Source organism: Homarus americanus, unplaced genomic scaffold (assembly GCF_018991925.1).
Source record: "Homarus americanus isolate GMGI-L3 unplaced genomic scaffold, GMGI_Hamer_2.0 scaffold45698, whole genome shotgun sequence".
In the NCBI taxonomy this organism is placed as follows: Eukaryota; Metazoa; Arthropoda; class Malacostraca; order Decapoda; family Nephropidae; genus Homarus; species Homarus americanus.
The window spans coordinates 6,464,119-6,487,168 of record NW_024735554.1 but is presented as its reverse complement, the minus strand read 5'-3'; the positions used below and the strand labels follow the sequence as shown (position 1 = coordinate 6,487,168).

Sequence of the window (23,050 nt, the reverse complement as noted above, 5' to 3'; positions counted from 1 at the left end):
ATTTCCATGTTATTTTTATATTATGTTTATTTCGTATAATGTAGGTATAAATGATTGTATTATTTGTGTTAATGTTTGTGTCAGCTAAATAAACTACTGCACTGTTTGTTATTGGTATCGAAAACAGTTGCTGACCCGAATTGGTCTGACAACGAATCCAAATGATTCACAGGACATGATAATGAGTCAGAACATATCGAATCCTTCTAGTTTTAACTTCAGTTGACCAATCATCATCGTCCCTGAGCTTATAGTCCACTTAAAATCCAAGAAGCTTATAGCCAATGAGAATTCTGTGTTGTCCCACAAAGAGAGTTCTGTTTCTCCTAATTTTTATTTTTGTTGGACTAGTGAATTACTAACCTTGTTGCGCGCTTAAAGACCCTCGTTATTGAAGCGCGGTAATAACATAACAGCAGCAGCACACCCCTGGGAGACTCGCCTTACCACCTCCAGTTTTCACACATTACTTGGTTTACTCTTTGCACTACAGGACCTTATTTACTGCTAAGTGTCTTGCTGTCTTCGTCTCTCTCATATATCAGGTAGGGTAACTTCAGCCATTGCTCTCAACCTGAGGGTATTTTTGCATTCACCACTCACGCTCCTACGCAGAGCCCTCCCCAGGGGGTGGCGAGCCAGGGTGACCATGAACTTTTTCATTACATCCAGACTGCCTTATTTATGTTTATGCTTATGTTACAAATCAATTTAAAATAATGTTTTATTTTCCGTGTATATGCATGCAATAATATCGCATTTTCGAATCTCATTTTAAGTATTTTCAGTTTTTCTAGAACGGTTATCACATACAGGTGAAGTAATTTTATAGTATTGCAACCCAAAATATAGAGAAACTGAAAGATCGGCAAACCGTAGATCGCATGTGATAACTGTTCCAGAATTGTGAAAATACTGTACTTAAAATGACTTGACCCGGGCCCTGCACCCCTCTAGGGACGGCACTACTCCTATACGTGACTAGAGGTAAATACTTTTCCCTGTGCGCTTGTGAGTGTTCGTGTGGTGACTCCTCCCCGTTGTTCATATTTATGTTGTTTGCATAACCTCTATTCTGAACGGGTTTACTGCCATATATCATTATTCTTCACGTTAAATATTTATGGAACAATTATTTCTGAATTTACTGTGTTGTCTTTGACTTAAGTATAAATAGTTTTAAGTTAATTATAGTTACTGTTGGTTTTATACTTATTCGTTTACTCCTCCACGTTTACCCTTGTCGAGAGTAATAATATTTGAGACACTACTTTATGTTATATGGAGGAGTAGAGCTGACCATCTCTTACTGAACCCTGTAGGTCTCCTCACAGTTAGGCTCATACATACTGTAGACTAAACAGGTTCTTTGGTCATTGACAACTTTAATATAGAACTGTGGTGGTGGTGGTGGTGGGAGTGATGTTGATGGTGGTGGTGATAATGATGGGAATGATGGTGGTGATGATAATGGTGGGAGTGATGGTGGAGGTGATAATGGTTTAGTTCTCAAGTGATAGTGATGGTGGTGGGAGTGATGGTGATGGTGGTGGTGATCATGTTGGGGTGACCCTTAGCTGGTGGTGGTAGTGGTGGTGGTAATTATGTTCAGGTGATGTTGTGATGGTAGTGATGATCATAGTGATGTAGCCTGCTAGTGAAGGAATGAAGGGTAGTCAGGTTCAGGTGGCTATTTTGGTGATGAGGATGTGGTGATGATGGATTTATCTGGTGGTTGTGATCATCGTGAGGTATTGGTGGTGATTGGTGATGATGATGTGATATCCTGGTGATTTTCATTGTAGTGATGGTGGTGATTTGTGGTGTTGTTGGTAATCATGGTGATGTGGCCTTGAGGTGGCGGTGGTAGTCAATGGTGCTGGTGATGATAGTGGAAAAGTTAAGTTTAGTGGCGACGGTGTTGTTAGAGAGAGTGGTAATGGTATTGGTGGTAGTGGTGGTGATGGTGGTTATTCTGGTAGTTATGTTGGTGGTGGTATTAGTGAAAGTGGTGGCGGTGTTGGTTGTAGTAGTCATAGTATTGGTAGAGGTAATGGTGGTGTTGGTCATAGAAGTAGTGTGGTGGTGGTGGTGGTGATGGTGGCTGAGTGCTCCTCATGTGTGTCGTCTGTGGCGGGAATGTAAACATTTCAGTCAAGCGCTTCAGTGGACGAGCGGTGCTACTGGATATTTATATACAGATATAAACAAAAACACGTCATTGTTGATAATTGTTTTCTTCGTAATTACACATCCTATATAGTCATCGGTTACACCTTTAATACAATAATAAAGAAAACTTAAATGACTAAAACAATGGCATCAGTATTAGGTGGAGGGCTGTAGACGGTGTTATGATACGTCAGCGCTATGTTCGCCGACCAGTGGTAATAAAAACCTGCCTCCAGAAACACCGTACACCACCTGCACGTAATTTTATATCCATAATAATAAACGTGATCTCTCTAGTGACTTAAACAATAGCCTATATTCACTACTGGTCCGGTTGTTGCGAAAAATAATGTCTGAGTCTTGGAGAGATATTCTTCCATCGCTAACTGGCATGAGTCATTGAAGAAGCCGTTGTTGGGTGAAGATAAGGATAAGGGTGAACGTACACAACCACACACTCCCTGCTTCAAGTACCCGCAAGTGAGGGCCTTGGTAATATGGGACGCGCAGACTTCCCAGCCAACACCATAATTATATACTTGTCTTTAACTTGTGAAGTACTGTTTAAAGGAGGGTACAGTGCCACACAAGGGAGGGTACGGTATTACATAAGGGAGGGTAAGGTACCACACAAGGGAGGGTACGGTACTACATGAGGGAGGGTAAGGTACCACACAAGGGAGGGTACACACAATAACGGTGTAACTTTTAGTCTGCGCTGTCACAGAATATCTACTTCCCAGTTATTATTATACTCATAATATAATATACACTCACTTTGAATCATTTCCTCCCCCCCCCCCCATTTATTATTATACACCTAGCCTAACCTAACCCAACCTAACTTAGCCTAACCTTAACTAAATGTATATAAAATCCTGACTTTTTGGCATAAAAATAAATGGAATATGTGGATCTCTATACCATATACACAGCTAGATAATGATAAATATTTCTAACTGGGGTCATAAACAAAGTTAGTTCTGTCGCCTCGTATGACTGGGGAGTGGAAATCCAGGGGAGTGTATATTATTCGCCGCAAAGTTGCTCCACTCTCTCTCTTTTACAGATACTTTAATTAACGGGCAATATTCGATTGATTTGGCATCCTGTGCACCGCCGGCAAGGCAGTGGGCTCGTAACACTCGTCTTGCCCGCGGTGCCCACCGTTTCTGTGTGGATGTCGGTCACATTAGAATAACTCGTCATAGTACCTCCTTCTTTCCTCACACAGCCAAACTGTGGAATGCTCTGTCTTCTTCTGTTTCCATACTCTTACAATCTGTCTCATCTCAAAAAGCTTGTTTTTCCTGCATCTTCGTGGTGTAAATTAAGTCTTTTTCTCTTCTATTGTTTTCAATCTTATTTTTTCGCCCCCCACCCCCCCAGGCCCCGTTGTGGGTTGATGACCTGTGCCCGGGTGGGCTATTCCACTCATATAACAAAACAAAACAAAACAGAGGGAGTGTACTGTATATTACCCGTATAATATAGACTATGGGAGTGAATGTTATGCGTATACTCATGACAAGGGAGTGCTTATTATACGGAGAATTATGACTAGGAAGTGGAAATCCAGGGAGTGTAAATTATGACACCGCGTCTTCTCTGGAGCGATCAGCCGTTAACAGTAATAAAGGTCATTCATAAAATCATTGGACATATCAGTCGCCAATGCAGGGAATTATGAACATTATTTTTGCTAGACGAATTGACCATTTTCCTCTCATACATTTGAAATTTGTACAAAAGAGCCTCTGACTATTCGTAATATTTATGAAAAGAAAAATAGTGTCGTTGTTTAATTTCTTCATCTCCTCACTGACTTTCCGTCCTGTAATAGTTTATTGCTATAACTATAAGGGAGGGTATACATACAGTAAGGGAGGGTACACATAAGGGAGAGTACACATAAGGGAGGGTACACATAGGGGAGGGTACACATAGGGGAGAGTACACATAAGGAAGGTACACATAAGGGAGAGTACATATAAGGAAGGGTACACATAAAGGAGGGTACACATAAGGGAGAGTACACATAAGGGAGAGTACACATAAGGGAGGGTACACATAAGGGAGAGTACACATAAGGGATACAGGTCATTATGGAGCTGCGGTGTGCTGTCCTCTCGTCTCACCCATCGTATGATAAAAGACACTGGCACTGGTAAAGGAAATCAGTGTTCATGTTATAGCGACACTGATTTTACTGAGGTTAGGTTAATGTTAGGTTAAGTTAAGTTAGGTTAGGTTAGGTTAGCATTATGGTCTTTAAACATTTGGCTAAAAAAAAAAGCTGGGGTGTCTAATCTTCAGGTGATCCGCATTTCCGTCTCAAAATTCAACAGGAAGAGATGAAGCTGAGTCAGTGTTTACTATAAGTGTCGACAGCGTAGACCAAACACTTGTGAAGCCATAACACCTTTGACCCAGGGACGGATGTGAGCCACTAAACCAAAATTGTACCTCCACACTTGTTTCTTGGGCCCCTACACCTGTTTCTTGGGCCCCCACACTTGTTTCTTGGACCCCCACACTTACCTGCTAGACCCCCTACACTTACCTGTTCGATCCCCACACTTACCTGCTAGACCACCCACACTTACCTGCTAGACCACCCACACTTACCTGCTAGACCACCCACACTTACCTGCTAGACCCCCCACACTTACCTGCTAGACCACCCACACTTACCTGCGAGACCACCCACACTTACCTGCTATACCACCTACGCTTACCTGCTGTCGCTATCAACTAAATCATGATGTTTAAACCAAGTGCTAGTTTTACTCTTCGTTGTAACCCTGTTAGGCTCATAAGAAAGTTCTAAGTTGTTTCGTATAGGCCTCCACAGATGTCAGCTGCTTCGTAGATGTAATTAGATTGTTTCATTCATGGAGTTCCCAAGATTACTAATATAGTGTATTTAAGAATTTCACGTTAAGTATTGAAATGTTGTCATTATTTTCAAACGATCTTACTGAATGGCTTTAAACAATCTGTTGAGACTCTTACATGACATATAAGTCTACATGATGTATACATGAAACACCAAGTTGTTTACATAAGTGTGACTTGTCGTCGTCTTCGAGTGAGTTTACCTACAGTCTGTACAACACATTAGTACAACATTATAGTGAATCACAAGAGTATAAGGATAATTTTATATAGTTTGTTTATTACGTTGTTTTGGTGTTGATGGATAATTGTGTTTTATCTCATTATGTGTTTTGTTTTGTTTTGTTTTATTAAGTTAATAAACTGAGTTAAACACAATATGAACCAAATTCTCAAAGTTTTTTCACAGGTGACTGACAGTTTGAGACACTAATGAGGACCGCTTTAAGAAGTGTTGTTTGAGAGGTTCATGACCAGCGGTGATATGTGTTCGTTTCAGTGAACTTATTCATATGGGATAATACAGTAGTCGTTATAAGTAGAAGAGTAAAGGTTTCTTATGTGCAGTGAATAACTTCAGTTGAAAAATTAGAAGTAATTACAAGGGTTCTACATCGGTGAATCAGGCATTTCGTAAATTCAGAGAGAGTTACAATCGAAGTCTTCTCACAGTAATGAGACAGGTTCATTCAGTCCTATGAAGCCCTGACACTTGGTTCGAGATGTTTTTCAGTATGAATGTCATGAATCACACACTGTCAGTTTCAGTGTCGCCGTTGTCGTGTTAACGAGTATTGCAGTGAAGAGTTAAAGTTAATAAGTGTCATCGTTGGCGAGGGAATATAAAATTAAGAGGTAAGTGGTGATCAACATGGGTTATATTTGTTGAAGTTAGTGTGTTAAATATGAGGATGTACAGAAGGCTCCACGGTGAGGCTGTTTAGTTGTTGTGGGCCGGAGTTGAGTCGAGTCCGAACAACCAACTGCAGAAACTATATGACCTTAGCTTATTCCTCTTCACTAAAACCCTTACCAATCACTCGACGTAAAACGCAAATCAAGTTTTGCAGATATGGAGTGACTGTCGAGTGTGACACATGATGCCGCACTGTTTATTGACTTAACTGTGAATGGCTTGTATGTGGTTTCTCCAGTTATGTTTATCATCAACAATAACTCCGAGGAATTTAGTATTTTGTTCACGTTTGAGGACTGTATTACCAAGGTACAGGGGGTCCAAGTCCGGGGTTAAGTTTTTCCTTCTGTGAAGATCTTGCAGTGGTTTTTCTCATGGTTTAAGGTCAGTTTATTACGTATCACCCAGGTCCTGACTTTAGTCAATTCAGTGTTCATAGTTCTCATCAAGGAATGGAGGTCTGAGTTGCTGGCATAGAGATTACAATAGTCTGCAAATAAGTTGCATTTTATGAGTGTGCTGGCATGGACTATGTCGTTTATGTACAACAAAAGCAGTACTGGACCGAGAATGGAACCTTGGGGGACGCCATACAAGATTGGCGAGGAGTCAGATTGGTGATTATTATAGCAGACATACTGCATCCTGTTGGACAGATATGAGGTAAACCAATTGTGGGACAGGCCCCTAACGCCGTAATGTTCAAGCTTTGAAAGGAGGATGGTATGGTCGACAGTGTCGAAGGCTTTAGAGAGGTCCAAGAATATTTTCGATTGTGAATTACTAACCTAACCTAAATCCTAATCTAACTTATCTTACCTGAACACCCATTTAGCGTTAGGTGTCGTATTACCTTCTGGAAATGACTTTTGGGAGATACCTACGTCACAAATTTTAAGTGAAATTGGAGTTACGTGGCAAACGGCACAAGTACCCAGCAATGTTAGGCTGTAAGATTTTGTCATCAGTCAAGAAATTGTCTTCACGAAGTTAACCCCCAGTTAATTTATCGCCACCTGCAGAGTTAGGTTAGGCAAGGTTAATTTACATTAAATTTGCTTATTATTGGCTAACTTGGGTTGGAATTTGGCCAGGTTAGTTAGAACAGACCGGCTAGATTAGATTAAGTTGGACCGAGGTTATAGGATAGGTTAGGTTAGATGAGCTTCGTTTGGATTTTAGACTAGGTTACGTTAGGGTTACGTTTTATCATTGCATAGGCGTTAGTTAATTTACAGGTTGGAGTTAGGCCATACTAGGGTTAGCTTTCAGGTTGAAGTTTGCGTCAGAGTGTTTTAGCATTAAAGGAAATAAGCTGGGCTAAACTTCTGCGTTGCAAAAACTTAAACCCCACAGCAATAATATCGGCTCATAAGTACTCGGTATAATTTCATTTAGTTCAGTATATCCGGTGTTTTATCATCCCCATACATGAATAACTCCTTCATGATGATGAGGTTTTCTCTGGACGTGGCCACCATTGACTTTGGGATCCAGTTGCCTTCAAGCCACTCAGGATGAGGTCTGATATACTGTATATGCATCTTCCTCACACACCTCTGGAGGTCATGACTTCTGTTTTTTTTTTTTTTTATATATATATATATATATAAATGCCAAACCGGAAACGCATTAAATCGGGCGCAGAATTTTTCAGGAAATAAAAACGTGGCTCAGCCATGATGGCTGAGAGCAAACTTTACATTAATCTTACTAAAATCCATCTAAAGAAACATCAACAAGCAATTTTTTTTATCGTGATCCACTGAGCATTTTATAATTAACGCGGATCAGAAAATATCCGTCTCAATATTTCGATTTTCTTTTCTTTTATATAAATGGGCAGCTGATGGCAGCCAATCACTGGCTCAAGAAACCTTCAGGGCAAGAGTGGGCGGAGCGCAGCTACAGTAGGCGGAGCTAAAATATCCGCGCAACCAATGAACTGCGTTTAGAAAAGAGTAGGCTGGGTTAATGGTGGTTCCTCCAATCAGATTCTTGGTTTTGTATTTTATTGAGACAACATTTGTAACGCTGCCAGAGAGTAATAGGAAGCTATTTTTTAATCAAGAACTGGTGGATGAGAGTTCATTACCGCCTGGCAGTTTGAAGAGTGTGTGTTCCATAATTCTCTGTATAACACGAGTGATTGATGAATTCGTCGTATTAAATCGGTGCCCAAATTATAAGATACACATGGAAGGTTACGTTATTATGTTAAATAAGGAAAGCTCGTATATATAAAATTTGATCATAGAAAATATCACACATCTGGTGCAAGGAAATCCCCAAAGACATTCCTTAGGACACATCGAGACATCCTGATGGTGACGGAGGGAGCGACAGAGGTGGAAAGGATGGACCTACGGCTACCTGCTCGCGGCCCCGCTACTACCAAGTGTAAGTATGCACACACTTCCCCTGTCTGCTTAATATGTATTTTGTGGTGTAAACCCCCTAATATAGCATACTATAGTCCCGTAGTAATAGTTGTAATATATACTTTATCACAGTGTAGGCCTATACGGTGTTATTTCTGAAGGCATAAACTAAATCTTTTTTTATAGTTTTGAATAAAGAAATTAGTAAAATGATTATATTATTTAATTGTAATTTGGCAAAGTCTTCCTCTGTATTTTCTAATTATTCAATTTGCAAGAAAACTGTGTATATGATGTGTTTGTGTGGAATGAAGTGACTCAGTGTACAACAACATATAGTATCTTGTCATATAACACCGAATTCCTAACATCAGCAAAAGTTGCCTGCTGCTTCACATAACATTAATACAAGTGCTCGGTGCTTCACATAAATTTAATACTGGTGCTTGGTGCTTCACATAACATAAATACAAGTGCTCGGTGCTTCACATAAAGTTAATACTGGTGCTTGGTGCTTCACATAACATTAATACAAGTGCTTGGTGCTTCACATAAAGTTAATACTGGTGCTTGGTGCTTCACATAAGGTTAATGTATACTTGCTTATAGTAAATATTAGGACTAGTGAACGACGGAGCCTAATAACCCTGTAAATGAATCTCCTCTTAGAAGAATGATTATTGTAAACATTGGGTCAGTGACGAGGGGAAAAAATCTATTATCGCTGTAATGATTTAAATAAGACTTAGTATAAATTTAACCAAGAAAATGTAATTGTGTGATAAGCTGCTATACACTATCAGATGCAGTTCATGTGACCTTATTTGACTGAACTGGAATAAAACACTCATTTTAGCTGCGTCACTGTAGACTAACTGACTTTGTTACTGAGAACAGAAAGGCAGTTAACGTCAATGTCCGAGAGTAGTTAGTTGTATGTTGAAGCATCAGACGAGATGAGTATTTGATACGGTAATTAGGACTCAATTACTGTATTGATCATCCTGACAACTGGAACACGAGAATAACAACGTCTCCTAAACGATGGTATACTGAGTCTACACACACACACACACACACACACACTCGCACTTATTTTTATATACCGTCAACCTGGTCCACACCACTGCCTGGCCAAGGTCACCTCCCCAGGTTCTACAGTCCTCCTCTTGCTGTTCCTGCTTATTTCATATCTCCAAAACTCGCTAATGGTCCGCCTGCTAGTGGGTTCTTCTAATGCTGTCTTGTAACAAGACTAAAATTGCCCTCAACTACTAATCTGTTTATTTTGAATTATGGCTTATTTGGTATCACTTCTGCTCTTGGAATAATTTTTCTCACTAGTTTGAGATATCATGTATTCGTTTCTTTGACTTCGCCTCCAAGTTAGGTCTCCCGTACGCCTTTTGTGAGCCTGTAGTTTCCTTATTCTTTATAATATTGAATTTATAATGTACAGCAATCAACACTAATGGCCCGTGCTGATAAATAAATACTTTAATTCTGAGACAAGAGAGAGGCATGTTGCTGTCAAACACTTTAATGGTTAGCTTACTAAATGCACTTCTTATTTATTTTCTGCTTTGCTTTTATACCGACTTAAATCTCCATACAGAATAATGGTCCCGTGGCATTCATTAGTTTTACTCTCTTGACTTTTTGATCTGAGAGACTGTAAACCAATTATAAATATAACCTAATCACATTTACATTACATCTCCTGTGTTATTTATTAACTACAGTATTTGATGTATAAATTGTACTGTTCTTATTTACCTCGTGGTTTAACTAATCCCTGTTTCATCTCTGTTTCTTTTATAAACTGTAAAGAACAAAGAAGAAATAGTTCCTTACTCCTGGACGTATACTGATGTCTTAACGTGAATATTTTCCCTTCTCTTTGTGTAACCTAATAGTGATTGTGGGTATAGTATTCATGTATAAGTCAATAACATCAATAGAAGTCAGGTATTTGGAGTTATATTCCCTATTATCTCGAGATATACTTACTAGGTATGTTTGTATCTATTGGTTTAAAGAGTTTTCTATTTCGAAATACTAATTTATTCCAATTTGTATCCTGAGAAAATCTATAATAATTGATAATTCATTAAATAAACGACTAATAATTAACATCACTTCGTCTATAGTCCGAGATGTGGTGATAATTAATTGTGTTATGAAGCCGCCACGACAATAATTACCCCTGGGCTGACCTCTTAATTTCCTGTTGGCCAGATTCGGTCAATAATTAACTCGAGGACTCACGTGACCTACATCTGGCCACACGCGTGAGAAATTACCGAGTGTGTTGTGTTGCGAGAGTTTTGATGATGATGATAATTAGGATGGGAAAGGGAACAGAATGGAACAAATGAAACTTAATTTAACGTTTTTATTTATATTCTATTTTTTTAATATAATCTGATATTTTTTTTCATAAATATCCAGTATTACAAAAACTCAGTTAATAATATTTTAATTTCAAAGTATTTTTTACATGAATCGAAAAAAAATTGAAGATTAGGAAGATAACAAGGGAATGAAAATAAGTTAGAAAGGATAAGAGTAAATACCCCCATAAGCTGCTATCCTTGTTTCCGCCCCAGGTAAGTCACGTGACCGGAAGAGACCTAAATGGGTGTACTTGCCGGAAGTACAGTATAGTGATAATGGACGTTGGCTTCACTCTTCAGCTCACTACTGATGGGAATACTTTAACGCACGTGTCGCCTCTAATGAGTATAAACTTACACCTCCTATCATTTACTGGAGTTACTCAGTTGATTAAATGAGAAGAGGAGTTACCAAAAAACCAATAAGTCAGATTACTATTTACTTACACACTAAAATTATTCTTAGTACCACCAGTTGTTTGAATGTGTTGTTAAAAAATAATGTCAATCGGCTTGAATTTTGTTTTCTCTTCATATTATTAAGTTTATGGAGGTGTGTCGCCAACAGGCCGCATCCTGTACGATATCCCCTGCAAGGTGTGTCAGGACCACTCGTCAGGCAAACACTATGGGATCTTTGCCTGTGATGGCTGTGCTGGCTTCTTCAAGGTACGTCACTTCCTAAGACTTTTGTTTATTATTTCATTCATTTCACTCATTTCATTCAGGAGTTTTAAAAAGATAGAAGAGAGATGTTCAAGGATAGAAGGTGTTTATGGATAAGGAAGGAAAGGAAAATACCAGATGAATAAAATCACAGAGGATGGGAAGAGACAAGTAAGTGGTGTATAGGTACGAAGAGAAGAATGGATGACATACATTATAAAAACAAAAGTAAGACTAGTGATAAAAAAAACATTGTTGGTGAATCAAGAGTTGTAGTTAGTGAAGCATGGGGGTGAAGTTATGAAGCAGTAGATAAAGAAAGGTTATGAGAGAGTTTTGATTTTGGTTCCTATATAAAAACAAGAGACTGGGGAATGAGGGGGTAAGAGTTTAAGGGAGTAAAGTCTGTACTATAGTAGATAAATTAGATTACATAGAAGAGTTACACCCCAGCTTATATCACCTTAAGTTTAACCACCTTAACACTATACTAATCTAATCTAACCTAATCTAACTCTATTATCCGAGATGTGTTAATGTGTTATAAAGCCACCATGACAATAATTACCTCTGACCTGACCTCTAATGTCCTAACCTAACCCTCCAGGTATATCGCTAAGTTGTTTAATCATCAGGAGACAGCTGTAAAAAAGGAGCCAAATCTTCATGATATCGGATAAAATATATGGAGGGATATTGACTGATCTTCTAAAAAAACACAAACATTATATAATAGTATAGAGGTGACAGAGAGAAGCTATATGACAGGGAGAAAGTAAAGAGAAAGATCCTATAGATGTTCGGGCTATTTTGCTAGCGGCTATTATAAGGTTTGTCACGGAAAATAGCCGCGTGAGAGAAGTCTAAACATAATAGGTGGTGTGACAGTGGTGTGAGGAATGTGCTGTAAACCCTGGTATTGTGTGTGTACGTACCCGAGTCATTTCATACGTGACAGTGTTAGCGTTAATGAACTGTCACCTCAACTTAGTAAGCACACTGAACTGATATAAAGTTTTGTGAGTTAAGTTTGCAGGTAAAAGATATGACTTAAGGTGTGTTTGGATATATCTAGTTGTTACCAATAGCTCCTCCTTGTTGCTTCATAAACGTCTTGTACCACTCTTTTCCTGTTCTGTGGATTATAACTGAATATATAATAAACTAACTACACTAGAACCAATTGATATTAAGTCATAAATTTCTGTTAGGTCATCACTTTTATCTCCTCTACTTTAAAAGCTAATTTATGACATTTTATTTGCTCTCCAAAATTTTTATTGTTCATTAGTTTGATGCACCAAAGCACCTGTTGGGCCACAGTCAGTCAGTCAGTCAGTCGAGACACACTCAAGTGCATGACTGATATTCGTGCTAGAGCCAGTCCATCCATCCTATCAAGCCCTTACCGTCAGAAGAGTAAAATCACCACAGAGGAGTCAGTTCCATTTTATGGTGTCGAACGAAGCTAATTACCATATTGAAATCAACTCGCACGTCAAATTGAATGATGAACTGTCTAACAGGTGAATCCTCTCCCCGTGGCCAGTTAATTTACTCCCTCAGAGACGCAGTGTTGTACAGAGTTGATCACTGTGGTGTGTCCAGTGTCTTACATGATTAATAGCCATAATGACGTTGTCGTTTACTTAGAAACTCGTTAATTCGTTAAACTTAATGTTTATAGTCTCAAACCATAACATAATCTTATAAGAACTCGACTGTTGGAGCATTTTAAGCAACTGTACAATCAATTTATTTCTTTGGGTGTGAGTGACAAGTGGATTAAAATCGCTCTTGGGAAAGTAACATGAAAATCAGCTGTGATAGACAAAATTATTTTAAATATTTGGGTGAAATTATTTTATCCGTAAATGTTATTCGGTTGAGTGTGTACATTTAGAGAAGAGCTGGACACTTCTGCTGGTCATGACAAGAAGTGACCCCCATGCAGACGTATCATATCAATATCTATACGAGCACCTCACGTTTTACACCACAGTAGTCGAATTAAAAATTATTATTGTCATTTACTAGTCAGTAGGTATGTGGTCCTTGCTAAGTTTATGCCATAGATGTACAATGGAGATGATTTACGTAAAGGCGATTCATCACTTACTGTGTTATGTGTTAGGTGAAATTAAATAATATCTTTTACATCGAAGATAATATGAATAATGATAAATTTTATGTTAATATTTATACTCGTTTGTAGGGAATCCTGTCACTATGGATTGATATTCACAAACACAAAGTTTCATATAACATACATAGTTTATCTAACGTATGAATAATGTGCGACTTTTTCCGGATTATGAGAAGTGACAACAAAACGCAGAACGACAGAAATGGGACGATCATAAGAGAATTAATGTACTTGTAATTGAATTCTGGCTTCTGTATCAGGTTATCTATGTCTGCATCTATTCTAACTAAAGCACAATGTTCGTACCTCATCTTCCTGCATGACACGCTGCCGGGAGAAGGGGAAGTTCAGTATATTAGAGAACTTTCTTATAGAACTTATTTGAAGGTTGTTTAGTGGCTGTAGTAACCACTCATCTATACAACACTGTCCTTCAGCCACACATACACTGTTGGTCACGTTCTCTCTGCTGCCTTTACTAGCGAATTTAAAGGATATCTTCCAAAGTCTCTTACTTGATATGTGGCTTAATTGTTTCTTCAGTTGTCTTCAGTGGTTTTTGGTTTATGTATAATGCGTGTGTATATTTTCCTTGTTATTGTTAAGATACAACAAAAAATCGAACAATTAACAATAACTACTAATGTATTTACTTATTTACCCAACAGAGGTCGATCCGGCGACAGAGACAGTACGTGTGTAAGAGCAAGGCTGAGGGTGGGTGTTTGGTAGACAAGACTCACCGTAACCAGTGCCGCGCCTGCAGGCTCACGAAATGTGTTGAAGCTGGCATGAACAAAGATGGTTAGTCTAATTTCCTTGTGTTTGTTTTTACAGGGGTGTGGGACGTATTCATCCTTTTTCAAGAGATGATATATGTTGCAATACCACATTGTATTTTAATGATTATTCGATAGTAAAATCAACGCGTAGGCCTACAGTATATAGCAACATTTGTCTTATGAGAACAGAATTTAGGTTTAGCTGTCAGGGCGTTCTCGAGGAAGGTCTCATTGTAAGTGGCACCTGGTCACTATGAAAGTCTTTTTCCTACAGAAGTAAAAATTAAATACGTAAATGTCTCAAGCATGACACGGTCCTATAGTTTCAGCTGCCATATTCTGTCGTAACCGAACGAGACAAAGACCGCTTCATGTGGATTGTACAGTATTTTTATTAGGATTATTTCCGAGTCCCAGAGCGTGTCCCGGCTCTCATCAAGTACTGGCCCCTGCTGAGTCGTGTGAAGACCAGTGTCTCTCTCTTGTTCCATAACAAGTAGTTGCCAAGACCAAATGATACCATTATTCATCTTCTTACAAACATGAGTATACAGTACACGAGTATACACTGTAGTATATTCTAGGAAATATGTGTTTTACATAACTTTTCTACATTAGTGGTGGTAAACGTAAAGCAGTTTAGAGAGGATGATACGGTGACTGTGGACGATTAGAGGAAGTGTGGAGGGAGAGAGGGTCCCGTGGGAGCCATGTGGGGAGAATTGTACCCGGGGGACTGGAGTGTTGTTTCAGGAGCCTCGGCCACCATGACGCCCAGCCCCGCCAGTGTTGTGACTCCCCATCACCACTTGGTTTCTCACCCTTTACAATAGTGTTTCATAACTGAAGAAGGTACTCCCAAGTGGAAAGACTATCATACATTTCGGCCACTGGTGGTACGGTTTCGTACATTATTGGTCTGTGTTGGCTCCTCCACGTCTTGTATACAGTTTTCAGTGTTTGGTGTCCGTACTTTTTTGCTTGACTGTATCTGAACTATCTCCATTGTGAGTCCTTCCTGTGTGTTCGCCGTGTCCAAAAACAGCGAGTCCTCGCTGTTCTTTTTCATTGTGCCGTACCTTCGCTGTGTGTCCTTTGAGCCTTCCTTGTGTCCACACTGTCCAAACTGAACCCGTACAGTTGCCCCGCTTCCTCTTTTTCTGTTGTGAGTTCATCCTGTGTTTTCACACTGTGTGTCTTCCAGTATGTGGGTACTGTGTGTCTGTCCCGTGTGTGTGTGTCGGGAGCTCATATGGAGCACCTCTCAGTGGCCTCCACCCCCCACCGGGTGACCGTTAAGAGAGCAGCACCTCCCCTCGCTCCCCTTCTCCCACCCTGTAATTACGGTACCCAACTCTTGTAGCTTACACACACGATCCCTGGCTGAGTGTTTCACTACCAGTTATACTACAACAAAAATATATAAACTTAGAAACTTTAAGCAATATTTACTATCATATTTATTAAGCCCTTAAAAGTACACGACATAAGGACTCCAGTTAGCGAGGGCAGGCCGAGCAGTGGCTGAGGCAACATTTAGGACACGCCTCCCGTGACAGCATAATAATCGGGGGTAAGTGGTTGAGTTTGAAGCCGGGTCATGTTACGTGGTTCCTCTACCCTCATCACTAAAAAGCCACGCTGCCCCAGCTATAGGTAAGGGATTGTCTATTCTATAACGTCATGTATGCAATTTCCAAGATGATTTTAATAACAAGCTAATAGATCTCTCGTACCGAACTACCAACTTCAGTTACAGCTGTTGTTGTATCCCGCCTTGTAGCCAGCCCATAGTGTTGATATGAATGGTTGAGGGTGGGAAGGCACAGAAGAGAGCATCGCCGCGGCCATCTCATGAGCACTGGCCTATCAAGTCCTTCCCTCGCCTTGTACACATGCTGTGACGCCCCTGAGGGAGTAGAGATCGTATGATAAAATTAGTGAACTATATTACACGGTGACGTTAACCTACATTTTATGAATCTGTCGTTATTTGTATATGAATGTTTAGTAGGTTTTTGCAATATGGCGACACAACACGACTAACACCCATAACCCTATATAAACATAATGGAATAGCGGAGGAATATTAGAAATTTACGATTGAGTTGAGAAATGTTTATATTTTCCATCAAAGATATTAAAGTATTTACCCTTTTGTGTTTTATCACTTCACGATCGTTAAAAAGAAAAAGTTGTAGTAATTTCATTTTTCGCTTCCTTTCTGTCTCCCTTAAAACTATGAGGGAATTTTTCGCGTGTAAACATTAAGGTGACCACGAGCACAGTGGGTCCAGAACTGTATCTTCTTATAAGGTACTAGGAAGAAACACCCAGTTCTGTATTGTGCATCGAAACTAAATATTATCAAGCTAAAAGTGTAAGTATTAGCTTTATTTATCTGAGCCATCTGATGAAGTATGTGTTGTTGTATAATGTATACATAATTGCCATAAAAACCACTGATGAAATATATACATAAAAAAATTATTGAAATGTGTCATGGGTGTTTTGTTTCTTTTTCTACAGCCGTGCAACATGAACGAGGACCCAGGAATTCTACCTTGAGACGCCAAATGTCTTTGTATTTCAAGGATCCCAGCCCTGACTCCCCGCCCACCCGTCAACGAAGCCCCACACCGCCCGAACCCATACACCCACGAACACCTACCTCTACTGTCTCTCAAATGCCAGTCATGTCAGTCAGTGCTGCTCTATCCCTTCCGTTTCCTCCTCCTCAACCTATACCGTCAGTCTTGAACCTGAAGATGAGTGTTCTTCCTCGGCATCATCAGTCTACTACAGCTACCAGTAGTACACACTTTGAGTTCCCTCGCCACCCAGCAGAGTTCACAGCCCTGACTTTAGACCGTATGCATGTCCTCACAAGCCGAGCCAACACACTCCTCGCGCCAACACCCAAGGTAAATAGAGTTTAATTCATATGTTTATTATTTAGTGATTGAGTGTAATAGGTTTTCTAAACATCCTCAACCTAGCGGCAGTCAGCAGCATAGTCCTTTTTTTTTCAATTCGAGATCCAAAATGATTCATATATTTTAGGACGTGAAATAAAAAAGGAGCCTAAATATTTGTAGTAAATCGAATAAAGTCATTTCAATACGAAGAATATTTATGTTCTTCATAATGATATGATTAGACCCTATAGTTTCTGTAAATGGGAAATAAGAAAATTATGTAATTTTGGAATAATCATTAATAAGGTCACAAATCTAATGAGAGGAAGTAAATAAGAATGAAATAGTTCAAGTTATTGTGAATATTAATGTTAAAGTTGTGCAGTACCCACACGAGCTGGCGCTACCGGTGCTGACTTCCCCGGACACAGTGTGCGAAACAGCGGCCCGTCTGCTCTTCATGAACGTCCGTTGGACCAAGCAACTTCCTGCCTACACTGCCCTTCCCTTCAGAGACCAGGTGTGTGAAATGATGTCTAGCAGGGAAAGGGTTGGCTTATATATTATAGATTCAGAATTTTAGATATACAAATACTTACCATAAATCATATCTTTCCAGCCTTAAACAAGTATTAAAGTTTATTCTAGGTTGTTTGATCAATTGTCTGATGTATAATTTATGCCTAGAAATTTATATTTACACTTCCATGAGTATACTTACCAGCCTTTACTTCTCGAGGACTTTTTACATTACCTGCATGCAGTTGATAACCAATTTTATATTCTTGTCATTCGTTCAGTCACTTTTTTTTCCTTTCATCATTGGGTACGATGATTTAATCCCTTGAGTACGATTACGACACTTTTAGTACAGTTTCGTGGGATTTAAAGGCATAGGTCAAGGGGTCCAAAGTTTTAAATCGTCGTACTCACAGGGTTAAATCGTACTCAAGAGGTTAAGATATTCTACAACGATTCCATCCACTCCTGGACTCGTTCTTACATTTTCCTCACTACTCATTATTTCCAGTTTTAACTTTGCACTTTTCATTCCTTTCTGTAGCTAGAGGATAATTATCTTTACCTCTCTCTCACCTGTTCCGTAGTTCAACATTGGATCGAATCATTCTTCCCAACACTCTTCCACTCCAGTTTCCCCCACAATAACTCTCCTACTTCATCTCTCTCATACATACATACATGTTTATTTCAATTTTCCTGAAATGTGTTTCAGTTGTTGTTGCTGGAGGAAGGTTGGCGGGAACTGTTCGTCCTCTCAGCCGCCCAGTTCTTGTTACCCGTCGAGGCTGGACCTCTTCTCGCCTCTTCAGGGCTAAGTGGCGAGACTTCCGAGCGCCTCCTTCCCATACTACAGGATATAAAACTCTTCCAGGACATTCTTGCAAAATTCAAGGCTATTTGTGTCGACCCAACGGAGTATGCTTGCCTTAAAGCCATCGTTTTATTTAAGACAGGTAAGACAACTTCTGGGTCAGTCTTATCAAGTATGTGTGTTAGAAAGTTGTGCCACTAGACTGTTTTGTTTTTTAATATCTACTTTGAGGTAAATAAAACTATAATAACTGTTGCCCTGATAAATGTTCGATAATGTCACGTTTTAGTTCAAGATTTCATGTATTCTCTTCGTATACACAAGTAATAATTTTATATTTTATGGGGACAGTGTGGGAGAGTGGAGGTGTAGAGGTGAAAGGTGTCCGTGACCTTGGCGCTGTGGCCGCCCTTCAGGACCAGGCTCAGCTCACCCTCAACAAATACATCACCACCGCCTACCCAACTCAGCCCTTCAGGTAAGTGCAGTACCGACTACCATCCTCTCACTTGTTCGATAATACTTAATCCAAAATATTTTCATCGTGACTTACTGCTTCTTAAGGTAGGTGGTGTGGAATGTTTTCAAGATATGTGTGGTCAGTGCACTAACCACTTGATATCTTGTCTCCCGTATAGGTTTGGCAAACTGCTGTTGCTGCTGCCGTCCCTGAAGGCGGTGGGATCACGTACCATTGAGGAACTCTTCTTCAGAAGAACAATCGGCGCCATCCCTATTGAGCGAATCATATGCGATATGTACAAGACTGCAGACTTTTGATATTGGAGAATAAAAAAAAAGTGTTAGAAAAACTAATGTTTATATTTTTTGTACGAAATATAGTAAATATAATGAGAGAGTTAGTGGAGAAGAATCATTATTTATCTACGAGTAACTAAGCTGTGGACTACATAAGTAACACAGATAATTTACGAAGTGAACGGAAGTTTAAGAAAGGTTTAGAACTATTTATGCCTTTAAAAGGATCTGGTGATTTTTCCGTAACTATTTCTTTTACATTATAACAGTGCCTTCCTGCGTGTGACAGTTTATTCCCATAATATTCCTTAAAGAAGAAGTTTTACCTGTGACTATACTATTCACCATTGGAAGACTTACTATAGCGTTGGTATCAGTTTATAAATGTTCAGAATCGCTTAGATGGGTATTAACAATTGTCACACATCAGTGCTAATAGTGCTTCTCTCTCCTGGAATATTAGATATATTAATATAGTAATTCTCACCCAGTGATGCATGTTATAAATATTGTTAGATTCATTGCGGCTCATGCTGTAAGGTTAAGCATAATCTATATACATATATATTATTTTATTCTTTTTGCTACACTGTAAATATTATAATGTTTCCAGCAACAATGAATAAAACATAGATGGTTTTAATGACGGTATCATACTCCCTCCCCCAGAGATTGAAACAGAAAAGAAGAAATATTAAGTTGATCAAAAATTTTACGTAAAAGTGAGACAAAACATTCTTGGGACAAAAGGAATATTAAATTGATATGATCTCGAGAATCAATAAAATAACATGATTATTTTTAGTATGTTCATATTTCTACCTTAGTATCGTATTGTCTCATCAGTTTTACTCGCCAGGCATTACATTGTCTTGCCCCCACCCAGGACAATTCAGCAAAGCAACAATAACTTAGTGTACCGAGTATGGGTCGCTTATACATTGTTCATGAACTTCCACAGTTGGTGGGGTGTGGTTGTCACGAGGTTATATGGGTTTGATCCGGTCGGTAGTGGTGGTGGGACGAAGAACATTTGGTGGGAGCAGATGGCGGGGATGACGATGGTGTAACATGATAAACTCACGCTGGTGTAATAAAAGTAGAGGAATGATCTTACACGCTATTTCTCTGTTTGGATGAACAGTTGAAGTTATACAATGTTGAAGAAGTGATCCAGAGTACAATGAAAACCTCCATTATAGTGGACTTCCCCTTTTATGCAATCCGTTAGATGAGGTTTTCACATCTAACAGACTCGATAGAGCGGACTTTTTACGTCTATGTAGGTTATTAGATGGAGGTTTCTCTGTACAGCTAGAGTAAGTAACTGTCCTAAGGTGGTTACAAAGAACTGGTGTCATTTTTAAGAGTCAGGTGGTGATGGCGTGGAGATGGTAACATATTGAAACAGTTTATTTAGCCAGAAAACACAGATACAGAGTGGATAATAATAACAATATTAACATGGCTGAGCCAGTTGAGAGCCCGAACTCTCCTGTAGGCACCTGAGATATACTATACATTTATCTCAAGGAAGTATTATGTAACATTTAGTAACATCTGGAACAGTACACGTAACATGGTGGTAGTAAGAACATATAAGAATGTTACCATGGTTATTTACTTATTTTTTTGCATTTATATTATAAGTATATACATAATACAGTGTGTCAGATGGTGATGGTGTGGCTGATGGTGATGGTGTCATATGGTGGTGGTGTCAGGTTGTGATGTGTCATAGTTACTCACTGGTTAAAATACGATGAAATAGAGAATGACTTTATCATCTTACACTGAACGACAACATCTCAAAGGTAAACTCGTATGATAAACACACCCACATAATACGTAATGTAAACTAAATACGGTATACTTTCTTTTTTCTTCACAATTCACTATTTTCTTGTCTTTCATATTGTTTTTTTTTGTTTTTTTTACATTTTGTCCCGTCAGAATATGGCAAACTCTTCCAAGAACTTACGATATATATATGAGTATACTATTCGGTTCACAAGAAATTTATGCATATTAAAATCCAAGAGTGGAGGTCATATATGAATCTCTCCTAATAGACTCTGTCCCTGAATAGACTAACTCCCCTATTAGACTATCTCCCCTAATAGACTACCTCCCTTAATAGACTATCTCCCCTAATAGACTATCTCCCCTAATAGACTCCCCTAATAGACTATCTCCCCTAACAGACTATCTCCCCTAATAGACTATCTCCCCTAATAGACTATCTCCCCTAATAGACTCCCCTAATAGACTATCTCCCCTAATAGACTATCTCCCCGAATAGAACTATCTCCCTTAAGAATGGGAATTGTTTCGTCTTCAAATCTCTCTGTATCTGTCGGAGTGAGTGAGTGAGTGAGCCGGGTTTATTGCGGGCATTGAAATCACCACCAAATAATAACAGCAGTACAGTGGCTGATAGAAAGGATCATTTTAGTGTTTGTAAATTGAGAAATAAACACAGGATTCATGTATTTTAATAGCAGGGTCATAGGCGATGTACTAGTTGGCATCGTCACTACACTATACACTACACGTCACTACACTACACGTCACTACACTACACTACACTACACCTACCGTTCCCGGATAGCATTCCTCCGGTAGATGATTTAGAAGAGAAATTGTAGACGTTAATGAATGAAGTTTGGAAGAATTATTAATAAAAAAAAGTTGATAATACATGTGAACAGAAACCAAGTGATGAAAATAAACAGAAAAATTATACCAAGAGAAATGAATGTTGGTCTGGTAACAACGGATGAGGTATAGACCATGTTTGGTGGTGTATCTGGCTATACACTGTGGTTAATGTCCTTATCATACACTCTGGTTACTGCTTGAGCTTTACATTAGGATCTATTCGTTCCACTCTTCTGATACTGTCATCCTTGATAACCATTTACACACAATGTAACTTAACTCAATTGCTCTCCTCAGACACGTATAGACAGAGAGACTTGTAAATGACCTCACACACACATACGAAAACAAACAGTATAGATTATGTTCCTCATTACATTGTTGTGCTTAGGTTCACCTGTGTCTTTTAGCATCACCGCCTGAGACTTAACACACTGATGCCATCACTGATATAACACCTGAGCCATGATTAAGAGTAGTAGAAGTAATACGGGATAATGAGTCCCAGGTCGTCTCGTGTGTGTGTGTGTGTGTGACGGGATCATCCATCAATTGAGTGTGAATGCTTATTATCGTCTAATCATTACAGTGGTATGTGGTGTGGTAATTGTTTAATATTGTGTGGTAGTCCTGTGAACATTGAAGGTTTGTTTGTATGCATGCACAACACCTTTACCTATTGTCGTCTTGTAACATTTGTACTGACTCTTCTCTCGTGCAGTTCTTCCTAGATTTATTATACTAAATGAAAATATATCACTCATAGGACGAACTTATGTGTCAAAACACGACAAAATTAAAGTTGAAATAGATATCTGAAATATATCATCTTGTAATAGTAGAACAAGACGGCATGAAACATATCCTCTCACCAATATATGATGGTGTAAAATATATCCAGTAGTTGAGCTACAAAATAACTTATCTACATAATAACTGGGTTACATAAAAACTGAGCTATGTAATAACAAAAAATATAAAATACCTAAGCTACATAATCTCTGTTCTAAATAAGAATTGGA

At 39.0% G+C, this 23,050-nt stretch overlaps 1 protein-coding gene across 1 annotated transcript; it reads left to right on the top strand.

The window, feature by feature from the left end:
* Nucleotides 1-6,473: 6,473 nt before the first annotated feature.
* Nucleotides 6,474-19,898, top strand: LOC121871290 (nuclear receptor subfamily 2 group E member 1-like; the record flags this gene model as incomplete). The annotated part of the gene is made up of 8 exons (XM_042373507.1): nt 6,474-6,486; nt 11,317-11,432; nt 14,244-14,379; nt 16,887-17,065; nt 17,661-17,795; nt 18,510-18,750; nt 18,960-19,086; nt 19,247-19,898. Coding segments are annotated over 8 exons (1,089 nt in total), but the record flags the coding sequence as incomplete, so codon positions are not given.
* Between the last annotated feature and the right edge of the window lie 3,152 nt (nt 19,899-23,050).